The sequence below is a fragment of the Zingiber officinale genome, chromosome 8A (genome assembly GCF_018446385.1).
Source record: "Zingiber officinale cultivar Zhangliang chromosome 8A, Zo_v1.1, whole genome shotgun sequence".
In the NCBI taxonomy this organism is placed as follows: domain Eukaryota; kingdom Viridiplantae; phylum Streptophyta; class Magnoliopsida; order Zingiberales; family Zingiberaceae; genus Zingiber; species Zingiber officinale.
This window is the reverse complement of record NC_056000.1, coordinates 69,854,178-69,880,174: the sequence shown is the minus strand read 5'-3', so window position 1 is coordinate 69,880,174 and position 25,997 is coordinate 69,854,178. Positions and strand designations below refer to the sequence as shown.

General features: G+C 42.3%; 1 protein-coding gene across 1 annotated transcript; it reads left to right on the top strand.

Annotated features, from left to right (window-relative positions):
* The first annotated feature begins 2,608 nt into the window (after nucleotides 1–2,608).
* On the top strand, nucleotides 2,609–8,384 carry LOC122009437 (sucrose-phosphate synthase-like). The gene is made up of 12 exons (XM_042565595.1): nucleotides 2,609–3,157; nucleotides 3,345–3,577; nucleotides 4,028–4,091; nucleotides 4,159–4,857; nucleotides 5,075–5,206; nucleotides 5,285–5,416; nucleotides 5,786–5,962; nucleotides 6,044–6,097; nucleotides 6,180–6,242; nucleotides 6,326–7,324; nucleotides 7,392–7,519; nucleotides 7,948–8,384. The coding sequence occupies exons 1-12, from the start codon at nucleotides 2,867–2,869 to the stop codon at nucleotides 8,234–8,236; spliced, it is 3,261 nt and encodes a 1,086-aa protein (XP_042421529.1). The 5' UTR covers nucleotides 2,609–2,866; the 3' UTR covers nucleotides 8,237–8,384.
* The last annotated feature ends 17,613 nt before the right edge of the window (nucleotides 8,385–25,997 follow it).

The window sequence follows — 25,997 nt, the reverse complement described above, 5'->3', positions numbered from 1 at the left end:
TATTTTAAGAGAATATTTTTTTAAAACAAAAATATATAAATAGTTTTGAATAATTTAGGTACTTGGGCTTGTTCGATTAATTCTAATTAAAAGTAAATAATTTTATTTTTCATAATTTAGGTATTAGAAAAATTCAGAATGCATATTTAAAATTAATCTTAACGATATCTATTCGATTTAAGATTTAAACTATGATTTTTTTAATTACTGAAAAATAATTATTATTTTTGATAGGTTTATGGTTAAAAAGATGGCGTTGCTTAGGTATTACTCCTTCCTTGCTTCTCAGCCAAGGAAAGTATTGTGCCAAAATATCATTTTCTTGAAAGGGAGGAGGAGACACTGGATTAGGTTCGTTTAATAATATAAATATGCAATTGGGAGCTTGAGATTGACACAATTTTTGGAATTTTCAAGTGAGGAAATTTTATTTTTTGTTTTTTATTACGTTTTTCGAATATACACACCTTGAAATCTTTTAAACTCTCTAGATTTGCCGTTCAAATGGAAAATAAAAATTTATATGGATAAAAATAAAAAAGACACCTCCTTTATTAGAATCATCAAAAAGGTGCTCCCTCATGTTTTGATACTTGAAGTATTCCTCCTTCCCGAGCAATCCAAATGTACGGAAAAATGAATTATCTATGTATATATTATAGCGGGTATGATTCACTATTTAACATACTATTAACCAACATTTAGGTACACGTCGTAGTAATTATAGATTATAATTGTTATAATATATTATTCACTAGTGTTTCACTTGAGTTAAACATAATATTTTAAAATAAAAATTTTTTAGATATAGTGATTTTGATTAAATTAAAATAATTTCATTAAAGTTGACGATAACTGGTATTATAGCTACTACAATAGCATTAAAGTTGTCATCTCGAGGTGATACAATGATTAAGATATAGAGTATTATCGACACATCTTGAATACTGGGGTGAGCAAATTACCTGTTGCCACGTACAATAATATTAATTTTTTTTAAGTGTTAGAATAAGAATATTCTTAGGACAAAATATAAAATAGGGTGTCATTTTAACTTTTTTAAAAACCAGTTTTAAGGATTGATGTTTGCCTAATTAATATTAGAGAAAATTATATTTTCAATCATATAACTAATACTTTTTCCAATTTTAATTGTGTTATGAGATCCATTTATGTTCTTAGTTCAGTAAATTATAATATTTTTCAATTTTAATTCTTTTTCTTAAAATTAAAATTTTTCATCATAAAATGCTCCGTGGTTGGAATGAGTTGTAAATTAGATTTGGAGATTTTAATTTTTTATGACCCATTTAAAATCCTCAATTCAATTTATAACCCAACATTCCAACCGAATTTTTTGATGAAAAATTTTAATTTTAGAAAAAAAATCTGAAATTTCTCTTGCTATTAATTTATGTGATGTGTCATGTCCTGAATAAATTGCGGGTTACTCGTGAGTACACGGAAGGAAGATTACATTTGAGTGGCGTGTAGCGTTTACCAGCGTGTATCAAATGCAACGCTACAAAATGGAACCATTTTTTTAAACTTATATTTTTTTTTTATTTATTTAAGTAAAAAAGAGGCTCGACATTAGCCGTAGACTGCAATCTCACACTACAGTCAATGGATACACTTGCAATTATACAAAAAAAATGAATCAATTATTGTGAGATTTAATATTATTTGAGAATGCAACCTTAAGTTTTAAATTGTAAAAAATTATGGATTACTAATTTTTAAAATAGTGATTGTGTATGATCATTAGAGTACAAAAAAATAATTGGTCTTAATGAAATAGTGATAATTTTATTTTTTAAAATCTAAAACAGGTAAGAAAATAATGAATGCATGTTGTGATAAATAGACATAATGCATATTAAAGATATTAAATATATATTTAGCACTAACCAATACATAATTAAATCTTAACATCAAATATCAAGAGGAATATTTTCCTTTAGATTAACTAAATAATTAACCAATCACCAAATCAAAATCAAAGATTTTAAAAAGATACCCCTAATTATTAAAATCATCAAAGCCATACCCTTTTTTTAAAAAAAAATGTAACCTAATCAAAATTATTATACATAAAAAAAACTTTTATAGAAAATAAATTCTTTTATCAACTCGGTTAAAAAAATTTGTTTTAGTCAGTTGAAGTTTTAAAATGAATTTCACTAAATTGAAGAAATTTTAATTAAATTTAATTAATTGAGAATAAATTATTAAAAAATAAATATAAAAACTACTACATGTATTATATTTTTTTTTATTTAATTAAATCTGCATATTTTATACATTGTAATATTTTTATATAAAAATGATGGAATATTCTTTTGACTTAAAAAATTATATTCTAATAATCAGAGGTTTCGTTTTTATAATAATAATAATAATAATAAAAATAATAATAATGGTGGGAAGTCGAGCAACGTTGAGAGCTGCGACGCTGTAGGTGGTCCCACATTTTGGCACGTACCTTCTCCATCTCTCGTTTCCCTATCTCATCACTCTCGTTTCACTATCTCATCACCACTCACTATAAATCTCCTTCCCTTCCCTTTCCGTCCCTTCACTTCCCCCTCTCCCCCTTCCTTCCTTCGCCAGACAACACACATATTAATATAAATCGCGCTAGCTGCGTGGATGCAGCGTAGCAAATAGATCCTTTTCTTATCTCCCCATTCCACCTCCTCTTCTTCCTCCTCCTCCTCCTCCACAATCCTCGGACGAACCTTTTCGACCAATCGATGCCTTATCCTCCTCCTCACATATCGATCGACCGGAGAAGAAACAAGAAGCAACTCAGCAATTGATTGGAGGCGAAGGATATAGAGTGAACTTACAGTGAGAGGTCGGCATGGCGGGCAATGAATGGATCAACGGCTACCTGGAGGCGATACTGGATTCCGGGGGCGCGGTGGCGGACGATCAGAAGGCCGCGTCGGCCGCCGCACCGGCCACGGCGCCGGTCGGCGTCCACTTCAACCCCACCAAGTACTTCGTCGAGGAGGTCGTCATCGGCGTCGACGAGACCGACCTCCACCGCACCTGGATCAAGGTCGTCGCCACCCGCAACTCCCGCGAGCGCAACTCCCGCCTCGAGAACATGTGCTGGCGTATCTGGCACCTCGCCCGCAAGAAGAAGCAGGCAATTTTATTTTTTGGCCTTTTCCCTCCCCGTCTACTATTCATTGATACAAAATCATGAGATCAAATTCGTTCACGATCCATGCTTATACTTGAAACACAGAATCGATCAAAAGGAATCGCCTTGGTCGGTTTCCAAATGGTAAAAAAAAATGATCTTACTCTGGAATTTGAACTGTTGCTTGCAGCTGGAATGGGAGGATACTCAAAGGATAGCAAGCCGGAGATGGGAGAGGGAGCAGGGCCGGAGAGATGCCACCGAGGACATGTCGGAGGATCTGTCGGAGGGCGAGAAGGGCGATGCGGTGGGTGAGTTGCAACAAAGTGATACACCCAGAAAGAAGTTGCAGAAGAATGTGTCTGATCTCCAAGTCTGGTCTGATGACAACAAAGAAAAAAAGCTCTACATTGTACTCATCAGGTACATGAATAGCCACCTCAGATTCCTGTCAAAACAAAAAATTTATGTCAGATTTCATCCATGAAAAAAAAATGCTTGCTTTCGATATCTAATAAAATTCAGATACAATAATCTAAACTACATATCAATCAGAACTCACTAGTTTGGCGTATTTATGGCACAAAGTTGAAATTGTGCCACACTTTTAATGTCTTGGAAGCCATAAGAAAAGATAGTTCATGTGAAGTTGGTGGTGCAGATCTAAATGGACCTTGTAAACACAGTATGCTTGTGTCAATCTTCAATGGATGCCTTAGACTGCAATTCAAGATCATAGTACAAGTTTTAGCAACAAGAATACAAGTAATCAAAACTTAGAAGTCACAGTAGAATATTCAGTTACAATTGTACCTGTTCAAAAAAAAAAAAAAAAGAGTTGAGTATCTGTCAATTATCGTTGCAATTTGTCAGCTTGCATGGCCTAGTTCGAGGAGAAAACATGGAATTAGGTCGGGATTCAGATACTGGTGGCCAGGTAAAAAGGCATTGTTATTCTAATTTTCCTGTGGGAGATGGTTGAGATTGTTGCATGGAACTTACAGGTGAAGTATGTGGTGGAGCTTGCTCGAGCACTATCGATGATGCCCGGTGTCTACAGGGTCGATCTTTTCACTCGCCAGATAACATCCCCTGATGTGGACTGGAGCTACGGGGAGCCTACGGAGATGTTGACATCAGGTTCTTATGATGCAGAGGGGAATGATGCAGGTGAGAGTGCCGGAGCTTACATCATTCGGATACCTTGTGGCCCGAGAGACGAGTACCTGCGCAAAGAGCTTCTTTGGCCATTCCTGCAAGAATTTGTAGATGGAGCTCTAGCACACATCCTCAATATGGCAAAGGTCTTGGGAGAGCAGGTTGGTGGAGGGCATCCAGTGTGGCCCTATGTGATCCATGGCCATTATGCCGATGCGGGTGATGTGGCTGCTCTTCTTTCTGGGGCCTTGAACGTTCCCATGGTCCTCACAGGCCACTCTCTAGGGAGGAACAAACTGGAGCAACTTCTCAAGCAGGGCCGTCAATCGAAAGAAGACATAAATGCAACTTATAAGATCATGCGGCGCATTGAAGCAGAGGAGCTCTCCTTGGACACGTCTGAGCTTGTCATCACAAGCACAAAGCAGGAGATTGATGAGCAATGGGGATTGTATGATGGTTTCGATGTCAAGCTTGAGCGAGTGCTAAGGGCACGGGCTAGAAGGGGGGTCAACTGCCATGGCCGACACATGCCAAGGATGGTGGTAAGCATTCCTAAATTCACACCTACAAAAACAAAGATAATAAGAGAATATAATTTCACTATACATTCTTCTCTTTAGCAAGAGAATACTTGTCTTCTGATAGAATAAGTTTAAGAAAGCATTTTGTTTTCAATTTCTAGGAAGATTGTTCAACAAATATAGCAACTTGGGTACTGCAGTTATGCAAAAGTTTGTTAATTGTGCTATAAAATTGCAGGTGATTCCTCCTGGGATGGATTTCAGTAGTGTAGCAATCCAGGAAGACACAATCGATACCGATGGAGACTTAAAAGACATTATTGGCGCAGATGGAGCTTCACCTAGATCAGTTCCGCCTATATGGGCCGAGGCAAATAGTCTCATCTCATTTTGAAATACATCTAGTGATCCCTGTGTTCAAGAAAACAATAAAGTACCATTTCTGCAGGTTATGCGTTTCTTCACAAATCCTCACAAGCCTATGATATTGGCTTTATCAAGGCCTGATCCTAAGAAGAACATCACCACCCTTTTGAAAGCATTTGGAGAATGCCGACCATTGAGAGAGCTCGCTAATCTTGTGAGGATCATTTTCTAACTTATTTATGTGTCATGTCTGTGTTCTAGTCTAGTATTGTTTTTGGTTGAAGATTGAATGAATTTATACATGACATAAAAATGCAATTCCTTTCAGAGGAAACATCCTCTCATCATTGACATGAATATTTATCCGGACAATAATATGATGCAAAGTTTTAGCTGAATCACATGAACTACACATGTAAATACGAAATCATTCAGAAACAATACTTATCTACTGCATTCTTAATATTTTCTACAATAGCATAGCTTTTGCACAACTGAATGGATGTAGAAAAGATAAAAATGGCTTTGCTGAAAAAAGTTTCATTAAATAAAGCACAGTCATTATCATTTCTTCTATTTGCAGACCCTAATTATGGGGAACAGAGACAACATAGACGAGATGCCTGCAGGTAATGCTAGTGTCTTAATAACAGCATTGAAGCTAATTGACAAGTATGACCTATACGGATATGTGGCATACCCAAAGCATCATAAGCAGTCTGATGTTCCAGATATCTACAGGCTTGCGGCAAAAACAAAGGTTGAGTGTGATTCTTGTGAATTTATTTTATGATTGATTTGAAAAACTTACTAGCTAAGTTGAAGTTACTTTAATTTGCAGGGAGTTTTCATTAATCCTGCTCTAGTTGAGCCTTTTGGTCTTACCTTAATTGAGGTATGTGTGATATATAATGGCATAACTGAAGCTATCTTTGCGATTGTCCAACCATTAATCATATACTTTGGGCAAAATCTAGGCGGCTGCGCATGGACTCCCTATGGTGGCCACAAAGAATGGAGGTCCTGTTGACATTCATAGGGTAAACATATCTCCTTTCTCTATCACAATGCAGCCTCTATATCACTTTTGAAGTACAATTTCTTATTAGTTTTCATGCATCAGGCATTGCATAATGGATTGCTTGTGGATCCACACGACCAGAAGGCTATAGCTGATGCACTTCTGAAGCTGGTTTCAGAAAAGAACCTGTGGCATGAGTGTAGGAAAAACGGATGGCGAAATATTCATCTCTTCTCATGGCCTGAGCATTGCAGGACATATCTCACTAAAGTGGCTGCTTGCAGGATGAGACATCCACAATGGAAAACAGACACCCCCACGGATGACATGGCTGTTGAGGAGTCTTATGGCGATTCTCTAAGGGATGTACATGAGTCATCACTTAGGCTTTCGGTGGATGGTGAGAAAAGCTTGCTCGGTGGTTCCCTTGAGTTTGACCCAGTTGAACTAGAGAAGGTTGGAGCTGGAAAGAGTGACCCAGAGCTGCAAGATCAAGTGAAGAGAATCATGAGCAAGATCAAGAAACAGGCACCTGAACCACAGGGTGTCGACAGTGGCAAGAAGCAGAGTGAGGTTTCAGGATCTACCATTAACAAGTACCCTCTTCTCCGAAGGCGGCGGCGGCTATTTGTTATAGCTGTTGATTCTTATGACAGCAGCGGTGCTCCTGATAAGAAGATGCTGCAGGTAATACAGGAGGTGTTTAGGGCCATCAGATCAGATTCTCAAATGTCGAAGATTTCAGGCTTTGCTCTCTCAACTGCCATGTCCATTTCAGAAGTTCTTGCCTTATTGAAGTTAGTAAAGATCCCTGCAACAGATTTTGATGCTCTTATATGCAGCAGTGGGAGTGAGGTTTATTATCCCGGCACTGCTCAGTGCATGGATGCAGATGGAAAGTTGTGTGCAGATCCTGATTATGCCACACACATTGATTATCGCTGGGGATATGATGGTGTGAAGAGGACATTGACAAAACTGATGAACTTTCAAGAAGGTAAGGATGATAAAGCATCTGAAAAGTCCAATACCATCATAGTGGAAGATGCAAACTCCAGCAACCCTCACTGTGTTTCATTCTTGGTCAAAGATAAAACCAAGGTATATTGTAGAAAAATCTGGTTTCATGTGCGCAATTGGTATCTGATATATAAGATTACTACCCCAGGCAAAGCGCGTTGACGATCTTCGTCAAAAGCTCAGAATGCGAGGACTCCGATGCCATCTCATGTATTGCAGGAACTCTACAAGGTTGCAGGTTGTTCCTCTGCTGGCATCTAGATCTCAAGCATTGAGGTAGGAAAAAAGCATCTCCATTGTGTATGTAATATGCAATTACATCGGAATTGTCATTTTTAAGTGCAGATTTTAATAGCCCTCATTTTTTCTTTTCAAAAGGTTTGACATTGTTGATAATTAGAAACTTCAATTAGGTTTAATAGACTTGTTAAAGGCTGCATCTAGAGAGTTTCAGTATCAATGAGCTAAACCAAGATACTGACTACAGGAGCTAAATGACACTTGCTAATTTCTAATCTAAAGTAGTTTATGGGTTATGGTTTATGCAGGGATAACATTTCAAATCATAGATCCTTGCATGTCACTCTTAATGAGGTTGACTGGGAAAACTAAAACCTTCTAAGCAGCTTCCCTGCTGAAAATTATCTAGTAGAGCATGCATCAACCAATTAATTAACGGGTATTATGTTGATGAATGTGTGTAGGTACTTATTTGTTCGATGGGGCCTTAGTGTTACAAATATGTATGTGATTCTTGGAGAAGGAGGTGATACAGATCATGAGGAGCTTATATCAGGAAACCACAAGACTGTGATCATGAAAGGGATTGTGGAGAAGAGCTCTGAGGAGTTGCAGAGAACTGCTGGGAGCTACCAGAAGGAAGACATAGTTCCAAGTGAGAGCCCACTCATTGTCTATACTGACCATGGAATTGTTGCAGGGGAGATCATGAGTGCACTAAAAGAAGCAACCAAAGCTGCCTCCGGAATGTGAACGATTAATGAGTCAGTAATTTTGCAAATGAATAATGTCTTTTAACTTGTAAATGCAATCAGATGCCCTCACATTGAAGTTTATTCATGATATAGATATATGCCAAAAGAAGTCAGATCTCATGAACATAATGAGATCTTTAAACAAATTACTTATTCTATAGCATTACTAGCATCCTAATTTGCAAATTAATCTTAAGTAGGTAGGTTATGAACTTCTCTTTTGAGTTTCGAGGCTTGTCTAATATAGGTGGCTGCACTGAAATGAGCAAAAATAGAAAACTGAGTGAAATTTGATCATACTAAAGAACAGTTCTGATTCCTTAAGATAACTTAGTTCTTTTTCAAATTGCATCATCTTGTTAAATTTGTTTATATTCATATATATAGTAATTATATAAGTGGTGTTACGTTTGTTAATTTTTTTTTAAAAAAAATAGATCCTGATTTGAACCCAAAATATACATTCTTTTGAACTGTGACTTCTAAAACATGGGACAGTGTAATTTTTTGTTGCATCTTTGGTAGATCCAACAGATGTTCTTAGTGTGTGCGTGTGCTATTTTCATAGTTTTTCTAATTGTCACAAAATAATTAATAATTGTTTGTATGTTAGAGGTCTGGTAGATCAAGTGATAAAGTTAGAGGAGTTGTGAAATTCATTCTAATAATGAGGTCCATAGGTTTGGTTGGAAGCCAAAGACTTAATTATGTACTTCAAAGACCTAGCCATAAGCTTTAGGGTATATTTTGTGAATCTAAACAGATGTTTAGCATGAAAAGTTTGTGTTAAGCTTGATTTGAATCGGAATTCAGTCCAAATTGAACCCAAACCTAGGCCATATTTTGGCCTAGATTATAGCAAGGACTGAGTTTAAGGGAACATTTCCATCATGAGTGCCCCAGAAAATTTTGATTGTGCAGCCTATTACCTCTAACAAAACAGGCATAAAAGGAGCATTGAAGAACTTCATTAACAAATTCATCACTTCAAAATTGCACCTGTTATCCTCCATAAAAGTTGCGGTCAAGACATAAGGAAATTACATAGTAAGTAAAATTGCAGAAAAATTCACATACTAGTCATTGTTGTCGACGAAGCACCAAATCCTTGCCATCCTGCTCTCACTACTAGACATTCTGTCATGATTGAAACCCTTAACTTATAATCCCTTGATATGCACTCAACTTTTAATACTTCAGTGTTTTCATAATTTGACCATTAACATGGGAAAATTATCTGATGCTGAATAAGCAAGCAACATGCCTTCACTGAAGAAACTGATAGTTAGCAATGCAGATGATCATGAATTGTGTCAAATGAGTAATTACCATCTTTAAATGGTGGAATCTTTTGATAGCCCTCAGCATTATCTATCTGCTCGACAATTTGCTTGACATCTATCTTCATCAAAGTAGGCAATCACCACAAATTCAAATTCTATGGTTTTTGACAATCCTAATATCAGATCTCATAGAAATACTAAAATAGACCCAAAGCAAGTGCTAACTTTTCACTGTTGTATCCCAATGAATTCTCCTTTAACTCTTCCTCAATGCAATGAAGCACCCAACCAATGCTGAGTTCATAGCCTTGTTCTCCAGCTCCAATAGCAAGTTCCTCTAATTGCTCATATATCTCCTTATACTGTGGATAAGATTGATCATCTGCAACAAAATGATGGGTATTCCCTCCACCCCAATGTGACTCGATCTTCATGTTGGTACTTTCTTTCTTGGTATCATAAGGCTTATAGCCTACAATGTACATGTTCAAAAGGATAATAAACTTTACCGGATGCTATTCTCTATGCTTAAGAAGCTTTTCTGCAGCTAATTCAGCCACTTCGACCTTCTTATTTGCACCGCAGCCACTTCTGAAACCCTCGATCCGCACTACAAGAAGAACCCCTTCATCTCCTCGAAGTGCCGGAGTGCTTTTGTGCAATGGCCAGGTATCGCGCACCCTAATACCATTGCTTGGCATGCCAGATAAACCCCAACTTGCAAGCAATTTCAGTTTTCCGGCGTCTTGATGTACGCATCGACGAGTGCTGCGCCGATCAACCCTAATTTGCGTAATCCCAATCTCAAATGAAAAACCACGAATCCTGAAACCTTGCTTCGAAGCTACCATCCTCGCGCACACTGAAATGGGAGTTCAAACAGAGAGATCTACGACTTCTTCGCCATTGCCTTTGCTCATAAATCTCTGCATCAGGCCGTTCCGAGACGCCACCACGGTCCTCTCCGGCATTGGCTCGAACGGACTCCGTTCGCTCTCCAGATCACCGGACGGCGAGCCGAAGCACTTGCTGGCAACGTTCCAGAGTATCGGTGTTTTTTATTGAGAAAATTTTAAAATATAAATTAAAAGGACGCCTTCTAAAAAGTTACCTTTCAATAATACTCAACATTTCGGACGGAAAAAAATAAATGACGGATCTATCATTTTTTTTTTTACTCATAAAATTATATTATATATCAAAAAATAATAATATATATATCTTTTTAATTTATAAAATTACATTATGTATCAAAAAAAATAACGTATGTATCCTTTTTATTTATAAAATTACGTTGCAGGTATCTATCTTCCTCAATGAAGATAAATACAAATACAAAAAAAAAAATTCTTTATCATTTCTTTTTTCTTCCTCCGAGAATAATTTCCATCATAGATTTCTTTCTTCTCTTTAACCGCGCATAAGGGTAAACATAGCCTAAATAGAAAGGCGAGGCATGTCTGAACCGCTTGCCTATTTCTTGTGAAAAAATTCTAACACCTCCTCGCTTCTCCTTCATTGACAAATTTGGAAACTCTAATTTTCACCAATGAAAATAGCGGAAAAGACAACTTTGACTTCATCGGACGGACTCTACTTAATTTTCACCAACGCTTTCTTTAGGGGAGGGGTTTAGGGTTAAGAGTTCTAGATCATTTTATCCCTTCAATTATTGTTTGTTCCTCGGAAAAATATTCCAAGTGAGCAAGAAACGAAGGATACAATATTAATAATATTTGAAATGACGAAAAATTCATCACCTTCACTTGTAAAATTATTTTTATCAGCTGAAAAAAAAAAGTAAAATATGTATGATAGTTTAAGTTAGTTTAAGAAAATTAATGTGATTGAATGGGCAGAACTAATGTGATAAAGATAGGTAATTGAAATTAGTGAAACAAACTGTAGTATTTTAGTTCCATCATTTATGAGAACATCCGCAACACTAATTCGTTATAATATTCATCATTTTATCAAAAAGTATGAGGTTCACTGTCACATACTTATTATAACAATATATCTCTTTCACTTATATCCCTTTTAATATTAACCCTCATTATTTATGAGCCCAACATCCACTTATTCATCCATTTTATTAATTTTTAAAATAATATTAAAAAATTTATAATTTTAAAAAGAAAAAATATTAAAAAATTAAGAGAGAGGGTGTTCAAAGATGTTCAAATCTTTGAACATCCTCTCTCCTCTCTCTTGTGAGTGGATATTATAATATTCATTCACAATGAAGAGGGGGTGCTAAATGAGTATTATAATATTTATTTAACACCCCATTATAGATGTTCCGAATGATGTTACAAATCATTTGATGTGTACATTTCATTATTAGGACTATTGATAGACCGTATTTAGTTTCTATATACTGTAGTTAAATTTATCAAAATAAATTGGTTAAAAAGTGTTAGTTTGAATGTTAGTTATTTGTTCAATTACAAAGGTTGATTTGTTTTATTTGTATATTATAGGAAATTCAAATATTTACATCAATAACTGGAAAAAAGCTGCATTGAATAAGTAAACTTAGGGCATCCATAGTGATTAGAACTTGATCCTACCCTGAAGCTGAGTAGATGGTCATCGGGGAACAACGCTGAGATGACTCTTCGTCGACACTGATGTTCCCTCGCTCCTGCAACCACAAGTCGTTAGTGCCAAGTCGGGAGAGGGTTCTCGGTGAAGGCCCTCCGACGCTCAAGTCACACACCGGCAAGGGAAGAAAACAGAGGCATCAAAGAAGAAGCAAATAGTGGTTCCAAAGGGCGTATGCGTGTACCTCCGCGAATGGTTGCCTCCCTCCTTATATAGAGATTCGACGGGTTGACTACACGCTTCTCGGGTGGATGCACATCCCCAAAATTTTCCCAAAAGCTAACATCGAGAAAGGATTCCTGACATCTTACCATAACTGGGCGAACGCATCTTTGTCAAGGCGGCGGAATCTTCTTTCGTACGATTTTCTGTCCATCCGCGCCGTCAACCGGCGACATCGACTCCCAAAAGGATGTTGGCACGTATCTCCCATCTTATTTGTCGGCTATTAGTCTGATTGGACTTCCCTTGATCGATTCGATCGGCCAGCTCTTTGACCTCATACGAGTATATCCAGACCGATCGGCATGAGTGCCCCTAGTCTCGGTGCGTTGTAGGCTCAGCCAACCCTCTTTGAACTCTTCCGGTCGATCGGGTTGTAGGCTCGGCCCACCTTCTCCGAACTCTTCTGGCCGATTGGGTTGCAGGCTTGGCCCACCTTCTCCGAACTCTCCCGGGCGATCGGATTGTAGGGACTTCGGCTCAGCTAGTCTCTTAGTTGACCATCTCTTGACTTTGACGACCACCCAAGCGTTAAACTTCCTTGGAGGTGGGCCCTCTTGGGTTATCACCGGATCACATGCCTCCCCTTTAAGTCTAGTCGAAGGAGGTTATAAGTCCGATTGACTAGACAAAATGGTGCGAAAATGTGATTTCCTGCCGGGTGTTTCGGTCAGCTATGCCTCTTGGTCAGAGCTCTGTTAACTAGCCTCGATTTTCTTTTCGAAGGGGTGCTTCCGGCGAGCCGATCGGCCGGCATGAAGGATCGTCTAACCACGAGACTTCTATCCTTGCTCGGTCGGCTCATGGAGTCGTTGCCTCGGCGCTCGCCGTAAAATCTCTTGGAACCCGCACCAACCCGAGGCATTGATGTGAAGCATGCTTCCTTAATTACTCTGACAACCGCCTTATCGATGCACGCCACGCGTCGCCACCTGTCGGCGCACGTTTGAAGTGACAGGATGGGATGTGACCTTTGGGTTATTTGAATTTTAACGGCTAGATCTGCCTCTAGGTGTTCGTGCTGTCGATCGGACGGCTAGGCGGGGTCTCTTGATGTTTATAATCTCGTCGACGCCGCCTTCCTTCTTCCGTGCTTTTGTTTCCGACGACTTCGTCCGTGTTCTTTAGTGATTTCCTCCGTGTTCTTCGGCAAATCCTCCGTGTTCTCTGGTGCATCCTTCGTGTTCTCCGGTGAATCCCTCTACTTCCCTTGTTGCTTCCGTCTCGGGTGAGTCTATTACCTTCTTCTGTGGCTCCTTTCTATTCTATCTTCTTCGATTTTCCTCTGGCAAGCTCCTTTTCTTGCCCTTGCCCCCCTTTTTTTTTTGCACTTCTTCCCGACTCATCTCGTTTCATTCCTTTTGCCATGGCCGGTGCATTACAACCTTCGTCTTCTGCCTTGGGCCCCTGGTACGATACTATGGAGTCCAGGTTTGACAAGGATGATGCTCGAACCCTAGCCAATACCTTTGAACTTCCTCCCGGCTATGAGATTCATGTCCCGCTAGCCACCGATCGGCCTTCCGCTCCGCCGACCGGCTATGTCTGTTTCTTCCGCGACCAATTTGCTGTCGGCCTGCGACTTCCCCTTCATCCCTTCATCCTAGATGTTTGTAAATACTTCGATTTATCCCTTTCCCACTTAGTCCCAAATTCCTTTCGCCTTTTGTGCGGGGTGATCATCTTATTCCGCTTACATCGCATCCCCTTGACCCCTTCAATTTTCTACTTTTTTTATTACCCAAAGCTTTTCGATCAGCCAGACACCTTCCTCTTGCAAGCCCGACTGGGCCTGGTATTTTTTGACAAGATGTCTTCTTCCAATAAGCATTGGAGAGAATACTTCTTTTTTGTTCACTTCCCCGACCGGCCCTCCTTCCAAACCACTTGGCAACTTTCGCTGGGGCCTCATCCTTCACTGCCCCCGCTACAAGAACACTCCTTCTTACTTGCTTGCTGCCTCCATGCTAGCTGGCCAGAAGTTCAACATTCACAAGTTGCTGGAGGAAGGAGTCCTGACACTCTTTGGCCTTAGTCCGATCAGCCCAGACGAGCCGGTCAACTTAGGTACACAATTCATTTACCTCTTTTCTCTCTATCTAACTGATTTCTTTCTTTATTTTGCAGCCGACATCATGATGAGGGTGCGCTTGGTTGGACAATCAAAGCTTACCACTGCCGATGTTGACAAGGTAGTGGTCGAAGTTTTGGCCGAGCAAGGGTTTCAGCCGGAAGATCTCCCAGAACCGATACCTTCCAAGTGAGGGCCCATTCAGGAGGCCGATGGGGAGTCGGGCCAGGTGCCAGTCGAAGGAGCAACGACTGGTGCGCTGATCGTAGAGCTTCAGGCCGATCAGCTAGCTCTAGAAGAGGGCTCGCAATCGGAAGCGCCACTTGAGAATACGCGCAAGAGGCGTCGAGCAGAGAAAGCTGCTCGCTCCGCGTCTTCAGCAGCGAGGGTCGCCGATCGGCCTAGTTCTTCCGACCCGTTATTGTCGGAGGTCGCCAATATCTCTTCTGACCGGACACCCTCCGACCCTCTTGTCTCCTCTCCAATCGCCAGCCGCCCGCCACTATCGGTTCAGGGATGCATCCTGAGGTCGAGCATCAACCCTACACCCTCTTCCTCCCGCGCGGGTCGATCGACTTCTTCCCATTCGGCCCCGACCGGCCGGAGATGCGTCACAGCCACCCTCCACCTTCCTATCGAAGAGCTTTCGGCGCTGGGAGGCTCGGCCGATCAGATTAAACACCGGATCATCATTCGAGGCCATTTGGCAGAGGAGTGGGAAGATGCGTGCGCCCGGGTGGCAACCGCGCCCCCGGGTGTATTAGCGGACAGCTACACTAGGCAACTTACCGGCGTGAGTTTTTCTTTCAGCTTCTGTACCACTTAATTTGGCCTTGTTTATGATCTCCTTCCGATTTTGATTTCTGCAGTTTTGGGTGGGCGACCTTGCTATGTGCCAGAGGCTCGCCTTTGTGGAGGATGAGCTAAAACGGCTGAAGGAAACCCCCGATCGGTCGGGTACCACTCATGGTCTGAACGACATTCAGGTGGCTCAGCTGCAGGGCGACTTGGCCAAGAGTGAAGAGCTGCTCGCTGCCGAACGGGGCAAGAGTACTGAGCAAGCCGGGTACATTGACCGACTTAAAAAGGAGATTACCACCTTCGAGGGCAAGATCACGCTCGCCACTAACCGCAAGCAAAGGGTCGTTGATGACCTAGAAAAGAAGAATGTGGAAGCCCGGGCTTTCGAGCAGAAGTTAAAGCAGTCAGAAGACAAGTTGAAAAATGCAGAGGACCTGCTAGCATCCGAGCGACAAGCTCGTGAGTCCGAAGATGCCACTTTAAGGAGCTAGTTGTCCGACAAGGATGCCGATCTTGCGGTGGTGAAGGCAAACTTGGAGAGCGCTCGATCGGCCTTGGAAGCACATAAAGAAAGCGAGCCTAGCCGATTTGAGGAAATGAAGGTGGCTTACATCCTGTCCGACACCTTTGTGGATAAGTTCATTGCCCAGGTTCTCAGACTCTTTGGCTGCGTCGTGGACAATATTTTTTATCAGTTCAAGAAAAAGGGGCACCTGCCTGTCGATCTGCCCGACGCTACAATTGACCGCGACCAACTCAATGACTCTATCCCCGACGATGCCTTGGCTTACCTGGAGTGAAACCTTTAAAGTGTTTCTTTTTGCTCGGTCTGCTAAGTGATTTTTTGTACTGTACTTGTCTGCCACTATGTGTACCCAGTTGGCATAAACTTTTACGGCGTAATTCGATCTTGCCCTATCTTCGACAATTTTCTCCGATATTTCGATGGTTTTCGAATATGATTAGGCGATCGTCTTGTCCCTACTTATCGACCGATCATACGAGTGCAACCTTTACACCGCTCGACCGTCGCTGACGCGAGGGTTTAAGGTCACCGCTCGACCGTCGACGACGCGAGGGTTTAAGGTCGCCGCTAGGGGTGGGCATCGGCCGGTTTGGTCCGGTTTTACCTTACTACGGTTTTATTTTTTCGGTTTCGGTTTTAAAAATTTTTGATCCAAAACCAAACCATTTTATTACGGTTCGGTTCGGTTTTTATTGTAATACGGTCCGGTTTATACGGTCGGTTATATACGGTTTATACAATGAATTAAATTGATTTTGTGCTACTACAAATATTAGTTTAGAGACCAAGAAAAACTATCAATTTATTAAAATAATTATGAATTTAAAGTAATACTAAAATTTTGTTATCCGGTAACAATAAGTAAATATAAATATATAATTTGATTATGCTATTATATTATAAATGATTAGAAACTAATTCACTTGTATGATCCAATATCCATAAAAATAATGTTTTAAGTATAATACGGTCGGTTCGGTTTTTTCAGTTTTTTGGGAGTCAAAACCGGAAACCGAACCGAATAACCGAATTTTTAAAAACTTAAACCGAAACCGGCCGAAACCCCGAAAAAACCGAAAAAAAAAACCAAAAATTTTCGGTTCGGTCGGTTTTTCCGGTTTGAACCGAATTATGCCCATCCCTAGTCACCGCTCGACCGTCGACGACGCGAGGGTTTAAGGTCGCCACTCAACCGCGGACGACGTGAGGGTTTAAGGTCGCCGCTCGACCGCGGACGACACAAGGGTTTAAGGTCGCCGCTCGACCGTCGATGGCGCGAGGGTTTATGGTCGCCGCTTGATCGCCAATGACGCGAGAGTTTAAGGTCGCCGCTCGACTGTTGATGACGCGCTCGTTAAGAAATGGATTGGTGAAATCGAATTTTCTCTTTCCTTCTGCGTCTAACAAGAATACATACATGCAAGGGTACATAAATTCACTCGTGCACCTCTCATCTGGCTCTGTAGGATTGGAGGTGGTTTGCATTCCATGGTCGATCTAGCCTTCTTCCTTCCGCATCTTCCAAATAGCAAGCGCCTGATTCCAGCTTCTCCACCACTTTGAATGGGTTTGCCCATGGAGCTTCCAACATTTTGACGTCGCCGACCGACTTAACCCTTTTCCAGACTAGATCGCCCACCTGAAAAGATCTAGGGATTACCCATCGATTATAACTTTGCCGCATTCTCTGTCGGTATGCTGCAAGCCGGGCAGCCGCCTTGTCGCGAGCCTCGTCGATCATGTTGAGTTCCATCCGTCTCCTTTCATCATTTCCCTCGTCATAGTGCATCACCTGATCGGACTCAACGCCAATTTCCACGGGGACAACAGCTTCCCCGCCATACACTAGATGGAAAGGAGTGAGGCCGGTTCCCTCTTTGGGGGTCATTCGTAGTGCCCATAATACGCTAGGCAATTCGTCCACCCAACTGCCTCCCAGATGGTCGAGCCGAACACGCAGTATTTGAAGGATTTCCCAGTTGGTGACCTCAGCTTGTTCGTTGCTCTCGGGGTAGGCCACGGAGGTAAAAGCTTGTTGTATGCCATAACCATCACACCATTCCTTTAGCTCTTAACCTGTGAACTGCCTCCCATTATCCGAGACGAGCCGGCGAGGAATACCGAATCGGCAAATGATATTCTATCATATGAACTTCTTGACCATACTTTCCGTTATCCTCGCTAGCGGCTCGGCTTCCACCCATTTTGAGAAGTAATCCACAGCTACGAGCAGGAACTTTCTTTGGCCGATCGCCATAGGAAAAGGGTCGACTATGTCCATTCCCCATTGGTCGAACGGGCATACGACAGTGGACGTTTTCATTTCGACGGTCGATCGATGTGTCAAATTGTGGTGTCTTTGACAAGATAAGTAAGTGGCCACCACTCGGCTAGCGTCTTCCTAAAGTGTTGGTCAGAAGTATCCGGCCAGAATAACTTTCTGTGCCAGTGACCGGTCACCTGGATGTCCTCTACAAGAATCCTGATGTACCTCTTGAAGGATATATTCAGCATCTTCAGTACCCACACACTTGAGCAGAGGGCGTGAAAATGCCTTTTTATATAATTGCTCGCCTAATAATGTGAACCGAGCGGCTCGCTTCCTTAGAGTTCGATCGGCTTCATGGTTTCCCTGTTGACCCTCCAATTGGAGGAACCCAATGATGGGTGTTCTCCAATCCTTCGGAAATGGTATCCCTCCCGATCGGTCAACGTGCGCCACTAGAGAGACCTGCTCGATGGGGCAACTGGCGACGATCGACGTCATTGCACTGGCCAACTTTGCCAGTTCATCTGCTGTTTGGTTCTCTAATCGAGGAATCTTGTGTATGACAACCTCTTGAAAGTTCACCTTGAGCTTGTCGAAGGCCTCCGCATATAGTCTGAGCCGCGCGCTATTGATCTCGAACGCTCCGTTCAACTGCTGGGCTGTCAACTGTGAGTCTGAGTATAGGAGCACTTTGGTGGCACCAACATGCCGAGCAACTTGTAGGTCGGCTATGAGCGCCTCGTACTCAGCTTCGTTGTTAGTGGCTCGGTAATCTAGCCGGACGGATAACCGTGTCCGGTCTTCTCTAGGAGATATGAGTAAGATGCCAATTTCGCTCCCATGACGAGCGGACGACCCATCCACGTATACCTTCCATGTGGATTCTGGCTCTGGATTCTGCACTTCCGTGATGAAGTCCGCCAATGCTTGTACTTTTATGGCTGACCGGGGTTGGCATTGGATGTCAAACTCACTAAGCTTAGTGGTCCACTTGATCAGCTGCCCGGATGCCTCGGGGTTGAGCAATACTCGACCAAAGGCGCTTTGGTCATTACGATTATGGAGTGCGCCAAGAAATAGGGATGGAGCCTCCGGGCGGCGAGAACTAATGCATAAGCGAGCTTTTCGAGACCGGTGTAGCGTAACTCGGCATCTTTCAATATGTGGCTCAAAAAATATACTGGTTGTTGTATTTCCCCCTCTTGCCTGACTAATGTCTATCCAACCGCATACTCGATGGATGATAGATAAATCCAAAAGAGGCTTCCCTACGATTGGCTTGGCCAAGATGGGCAGGGAACTGAGATATTGCTTGAGTTCTTCAAAGGTCTAGTCACACCCATTATCACATTGGAACTTGGTCGCTCGTCGCAGAATTTTGAAGAACAGCAGGCTCCAGTCGGATGATTTGGAGATGAACCTTGACAAAGCTGTGATTCTTCCGGTCAGCCTCTGCACCTCTTTTAGATTGCGGGGTGGGGGCATGTCTTGGAGCGCCTTTACTTTGTCGGGGTTCGCTTCAATCCCCCGTTCAGTGACGATGTTACCTAGAAAACGTCCGCCTTTAACGCCGAACAGACACTTCATCGGGTTGAGCTTGATCCCGTACTTTCTCAGCATCTGGCAAGTTTCTTCTATGTTTGCACATAAGTCGACAGATTGCAGAGACTTAATGAGGCTGTCGCCGGCGTATACCTCTAAATTCTGTCCGATCTGTTTCCGGAACACTTTGTTCATCATCCGCTGATAGGTGGCACCGACGTTCTTTAACCCGAACGACATGACCTTGTAGCAGAATGTCCCGTCAGCCGTGACGAAACTGACTTTCTCCTAGTCTTCGCGCGCGAGGGGCACCTGATGATAGCCCTGATAGGCGTCGAGCATGCAAATCAGCTCGTACCCGACTGTCGAGTCCACCATCTGATCGATCCACGGTAAGGGGTAAGAGTCTTTGGGACATGCCTTGTTTAAGTCCCTGAAATCAATGCACACTCGCCATTTATTACCTGGCTTGGGGACCAATACCACGTTGGCGAGCCAAGTAGGGAATTGAATCTCCCTGATGTGTCCGGCCTCCAACAGCTTGTCAACCTCGACCCGGATGATCAAATCTTGCTCGATGCTGAAGTCGCGCTTCCTTTGCTTGACTGGTTGAGCATCTGGCCGAATATACAGCTCATGCTGCGCCACGCTTGGATCGACTCCGGGCAACTCATGAGTCGACCAAGCAAATACGTCATGGTTCTTTCGAAGGCAGGAGACCAATTCCTCCTTCTGCTAGTCCGGCAGATCGGATGCTAAGAAAGTAGTATCCTCCGCCGACTCGGGTGAATGTGTACTCCTCTTTGTTGTCATACGTCAGTGTGGGAGGCTTCTCTCTGATGGCGTTCACCTCCAACCGGGGGCATTTCCTGGCTACTTTGGCTTCTTCCTTGACCATTTCAACGTAACAATGTCGAGCCGCCACCTGGTCACCCCGGACCTCGCCCGCCAGATTCCCCACAGGAAATTTGATCTTTTGGTAATAAGTGAATACTACGGCCCGAAATTCATTGAGGGCCGGTCGGCCCAATATTACATTGTACGGCGATGGCGCATCCACTACAATGAAATTCGTGGTGCACGCCCTAACCAATGGCTCCTCTCCGAGCGAGATGGCTAGCCTTGCTTGTCCGATCGACATGACTTCATTGCCGGTGAAGCCATATAAAGGGGTTGCCATGGGTCGGAGCTCGGCCCAATCAATTTGCAATAAATCAAATGCTTATTTAAAAATAATATTTACCGAGCTTCTTGTGTCGACAAAAGTCCGGCGGACGGTGTAGTTGGCGATCACCGCCTTGATGATTAGGGCATCATCATGAGGGACCTCCACTCCTTCTAAGTCCTTGGGGCCGAAACTGATCTCTGGCCCTTCTGCCTTCTCCTTGCTGCATCCCACTACGTGAATAGATAACTGTCGAGCATGGCTCTTTCTGGCTCGGTTGGAGTCTCCTCCAGTCGGGCCACCTGAGATCATCCCAATCTCTCCACAGGAAGCGTTTCTTCTGTTTTCTTCTTCTCACGTAGGATGTCTGTGTTGGGATCCTTCGTACGGAGGCTAGAGAGGGGGGTGTGAATAGCCTACCCCAAATCGTCGTTTCTTTCTACAAAACGTGTTAGCGCAGCGGAAAATACAAAGAAACGAAAGAGAAGAAAACCAAACCTTAACACAAGGATGTAACGAGGTTCGGAGATTAGGGCTCCTACTCCTCGGCGTGTCCGTAAGGTGGACGAGTCCAGTCAATCCGTCGGTGGATGAGCCCCCGGAGAACCGGCTAATACAATATACTCCTTGTGGGTGGAGAAACCTCGCCACAAACGTTTGCAACAGCAAACAAAGAGTACAAGAATAGTAAGAAAAGCAATACAATATGAATACAATAGCACTCTACCAATTGCTTGCTTTCTTGTCACTGGAGGTGAAGCAACAACTTCACAACCCAAACGCAGCATTTTAGACTTGACAATCGATTACTCGATCAAAGCTCGATTGAAACATGAAGAGAGAGTTCTAAGGAGGAAGAAGAGTTTTACACAAAAGATGCCTCGTCTCCTTATACCTGCGAAGAAGAAGCAAGAAACTAGCGTTGTGTCGCAACGGCTAGAACCTGATCGGTCTGCGGACCGATCAGTGAAACCTTTATACCTGGTCCCTGATCGGTCCATGGACCGATCGGAACCTCTGATCGGTCCACGGACCGTCGAACTCTCCCGATCGGTCCGTGGGCCGATCGAGCTTCTCTTCTGCTGGTTTGCCACGATCTCGCCGATCGGTCTCGGGCCGATCGAGATAACCATCGATAGCATCGATCGATCCTTGATCGGTCACCGAGCCGATCAAATGAGCCATGTATCATTGGATCGGTGCGGCCCGATCCAACTTCTCGACCCTAAACCTAAGGCTTCCACACCAACATCCGGTCAACCTTGACTGTTGGTACATCATGCCTAGTATCCGGTCACTCCTTGACACGCTAGCACTCCCTAAGTGTCCGGTCAATCCCTGACCCGACTTTTCCACACCGGATGTCCGATTATCCCTGATCCATCCGGATTTTCCGCCGTGCCAAGTATCGATCACTCCCTTGACCTACTTGGACTTTCCAACACCAGAAGTCCGATCATCCCCGATCCATCTGGATTTTCCCTTGCAGCTTCACTCACGGGACTTTCACCGCTTCACTTCAGGATTTCCACACTGCCTAACATCCCAGTTAGGACTTTCTCACTGCCTGGCTTCACTCACCAGGACTTTCCAACTGCCTAACATCCCAGTTAGGACTTTCCCACTTCCTGGCTTCACTCACCAGGACTTTCCACTTGCCTAACATCCCAGTTAGGACTTTCCCTCGTGCCAAGCTCCCTGCTTGGACTTCTCCGTGCCAAGTCTCCATACTTGGACTTTTCCCGTGCCAAGTCTCCATACTTAGACTTTTCACGTGCCAAGCTCCCTGCTTGGACTTTTCCAGTGCCAAGTCTCCATACTTGGACTTTTCCAGTGCCAAGCTCCCTGCTTGGACTTTTCCGTTGCCAAGTCTCCATACTTGGACTTTTTCCCGAATTAGGTCAACTAGGTCAACCTTGACCTACGGTTGCACCAATAATCTCCCAAACATCTATTCTTGTCCCATATCAAGAATACAACTCTTTTCTCGTCAAACATCGTCAAACATCAAAACACAACTCGAGTCAGGTCAACTCGAGTCAGGTCAACCAAGTCAACCTTGACCTAAGGTTGCACCAACAATCTCCCCCTTTTTGATGTTTGACAAAACCCATAATCAAGTTAGGTTAACCCGATAACCTAACTTAGGTTTTCCAACCATCTTCCAATGTCCAATGTTCTTTCCTTGAACATTCTCTAGACATTCTCCCCTTAGGTTAACCCGATAACCTAACTTGGGTTCTCCAATAATTCTCCCCCTTTTTGACACACATCAAAAAGAATTCCAATGTTCTTCCTCGAACATTCCTTGACATTCTTCTCCTAGCTTAGGTTAACCCGATAACCTAACTTGGGTTCTCCAATGAACACTCTCCCCTTTTTGACACACATCAAAAAGGAAAAGGAGGGTATCAAGGTCAAGAGTTTCTTCCTAATGAAAGTCCCATACCTTTCATTGAAACTCTTAATTTCCCCCTTGATACTAAACTCAACAATCAACTTAGTGATAATCCCATATCACTAATCCTCAAAAAGTCTTAAGGAGTAAAAACTCCCCCTAAAAGTCAACTCCCCCTTGACAATTAGGTAAAACTCCCCCTAAAGGTCAACCCCCCCTTTGACCATTGCACCAACAATGTCTTTGAGAGTTCCAAACCTTTAGAAATCCAAAAACACCACTTCCATAACTGAAATTTCAGACAACAGCTGAAAAATCAGAAATTCGGCATGCCCTGATCGGTCCCCAGACCGATCAGCCCTTCACCAGATCGCACTCGTGCTACTGGAACTCACTGGATCGGTCTGCAGACTGATCCACAATACTCTGGATCGGTCTGCAGACCGATCAGATATTCCCTGGATCGGTCCCCGGACCGATCCAGCCACTGAAATCAGAACTTCTGATTTCTCCTTCCGGAAAATCAGAAACTCTTAATAAATTCAAGAAAATTCCAAAAATTACGAAACTTTGAGGATACATTCCTCATATCATACACTATCATGGAAAAATAGTTTTCTATGAAAATAGTTTCCATTTTTCAATCTTGATACAAAGTTTAAAAACTTTGAAATAGTTCAAGTTTAACTCAACTTTGTATCACAATGTTCAATGATGTCACTAGGAAAGCTTCATCAAGGTTTTTCAAATCAATTTTAAAATGCTTTTAAAATCATTTGAATTTAGGACCATAATCTTAGGGCTAGATGTACATGACTTGTACACAAGCTTTCCCTATGATCCTTAATTTCTTGAATTAGGGTCATCTAGGTACAAGGACTATGCACCTTGATCCTAACTCATGATCCTAATATCTCACACACATCTAAGGTGTATCAAACCACATTCAAGTCAATTTGATGTGAGATATGGATTAAGGTCAACTTAGGCTAAGTTCTCATGCATTTTCTAAACACCAATTTGATCTCAATATCAAATTATATGTTTGTCCTTAAATCAATTTCATTGATTATAATGCAAGAGATGATGACATGGCATATAATGATATCATGAGTAAAAACATGTGCCAATGTCATGATGTCATGGCATAAAGTTTGAAAACTTAAATAAAGCATGACATATAAACTAGCCTAAGCATTATCATGACATTTCAAATGATAATAAAACTAAACATGATGTCATGACATGGCATATGGCAACCAATCATGGCAAGTTAGTACAAATAAAATACCTAAATTCCCTATCTAAGTATCCTTTGCCTTAGCTAACTTAAAATCTAACCCTAGATTGCCCATATATCCATAAGAGAAAACCAAAATCCCAATTATGGTATTTCTCTAGGTTTTCTTAAATTGTGCCAAATAAGATTAAAATCGATATTTTTCAAATATGGCACAATTTACTCTTCAAGGAGTAAATAATAATTCTTTTTCATTTTCAAAGGTTATCAAAACCTTGAAAATGCTCCTTGAGTGTCAATTTCCTCAAAGTTGGGTTAACTACCCTTCTAATTGGAGTTGACACTCTCTAACCCATCTATGGGATAGAGAAGATGCTCCTAGGAACCCAATATCTATGTGAGCTCATTGGGTTCACTAAATATTCACTAGGGATGACTTCCCTAGCAACCCTCCTAATGACCCTCTTAGGCTTTGAAGCCTTGGTCATTTGGGACTCATCAAGATCAACTCTAGGGGTGACTCCCCTTGTGACCTTGGTGGTGGTCTTCCTAGCCCTAGGTTTTGTTCCATAATCGAATGGAACATTGTGGTAAGTGTGCTTGACCACTTGGGACTTAGATTTGTGACCCAAACCTTTCTTGTCCTGGGACTTTTGACCCTTAGGCCCTAGAGTTGACTTCTCTAAATTTTTAAGGGCCTTTTCTAGGGTATCAAGCCTTGACCTCAAGACTTGATTCTCCTTTTCTAATACCTCAAGTTTTGATTTGTCATTCTTTCTTGAGGTGTTCCTAGGCATGTGTCTAGTTGATTTAGGGTTTCTACCTAGGTTTTCCTTAACCTTAGAAGTGTTAATCCTAGGGTTAGCATTCCTAGTAGTATCCCTATCTAGGTTGACATGTTTAGCACCTAAGCACATGTATTGATTTCTAGTGTTAACATGCTTATCATTATTGACTAATGCAATAAAATTACTAGCATGTATCCTACTAGAATTGCACGAATGAGCCTTAAAAGATACCTTAGGGTTTGCCTTAGCTCCCCCTATCGATGTGCATCCCTTGTCCTTGTGAGGTTTCCTCCCCTTCGGACATTGGCTCCTATAGTGTCCCCGTTGCTTGCATTGAAAGCACACCACGTGCTTCTTGCCTTTGCGTGTTGGGACGCCGGCTTCCTTGACCTTTGGTGCCGGTGGAGTCTTTCTAACCCTCTTTGGACACTTGCTCTTGTAGTGCCCAAATTCCCTACACTCGAAGCACATTATGTGTAATTTGCTAGAAATTAAAATGCTTGAGTTACCTAGGGTTGAGGATGGATGAACGCTCTCATCTTCATCCCTTCCGGAGGTAGAAGCTTCTTCTTCTTGCTCCGATCTTGAAGAGGAACTCTCCTCCTCTTCTTCTTTAGATGTTGAGTGGCCCTCAACTTCTAAATCCACATCTCCATGAAGTGAGCTACTTAGCTCACTTGACTCCTCTTCATGACTTGAAGTGGAGCTCCCCTCATGGAACTTGGCCAAATTGTTCCACAATTCCTTGGCATTGTTGTAACCACCTATCTTACACAATATATCGTTAGGTAATGAGAATTCAAATATTTTCATTACCTCGTCGTTGACTAGGGATTGGTGGACTTGT

Bases quoted from the DNA above. Each gene is read 5' to 3' on its own strand.
- LOC122009437 (XM_042565595.1), top strand. From the start codon at position 2,867: ATGGCGGGCAATGAATGGATCAACGGCTACCTGGAGGCGATACTGGAT. The intron at 4,092-4,158 runs GTAAAAAGGCAT...TGGAACTTACAG, and splicing joins ATTCAGATACTGGTGGCCAG to GTGAAGTATGTGGTGGAGCT. The intron at 4,858-5,074 runs GTAAGCATTCCT...ATAAAATTGCAG, and splicing joins GACACATGCCAAGGATGGTG to GTGATTCCTCCTGGGATGGA.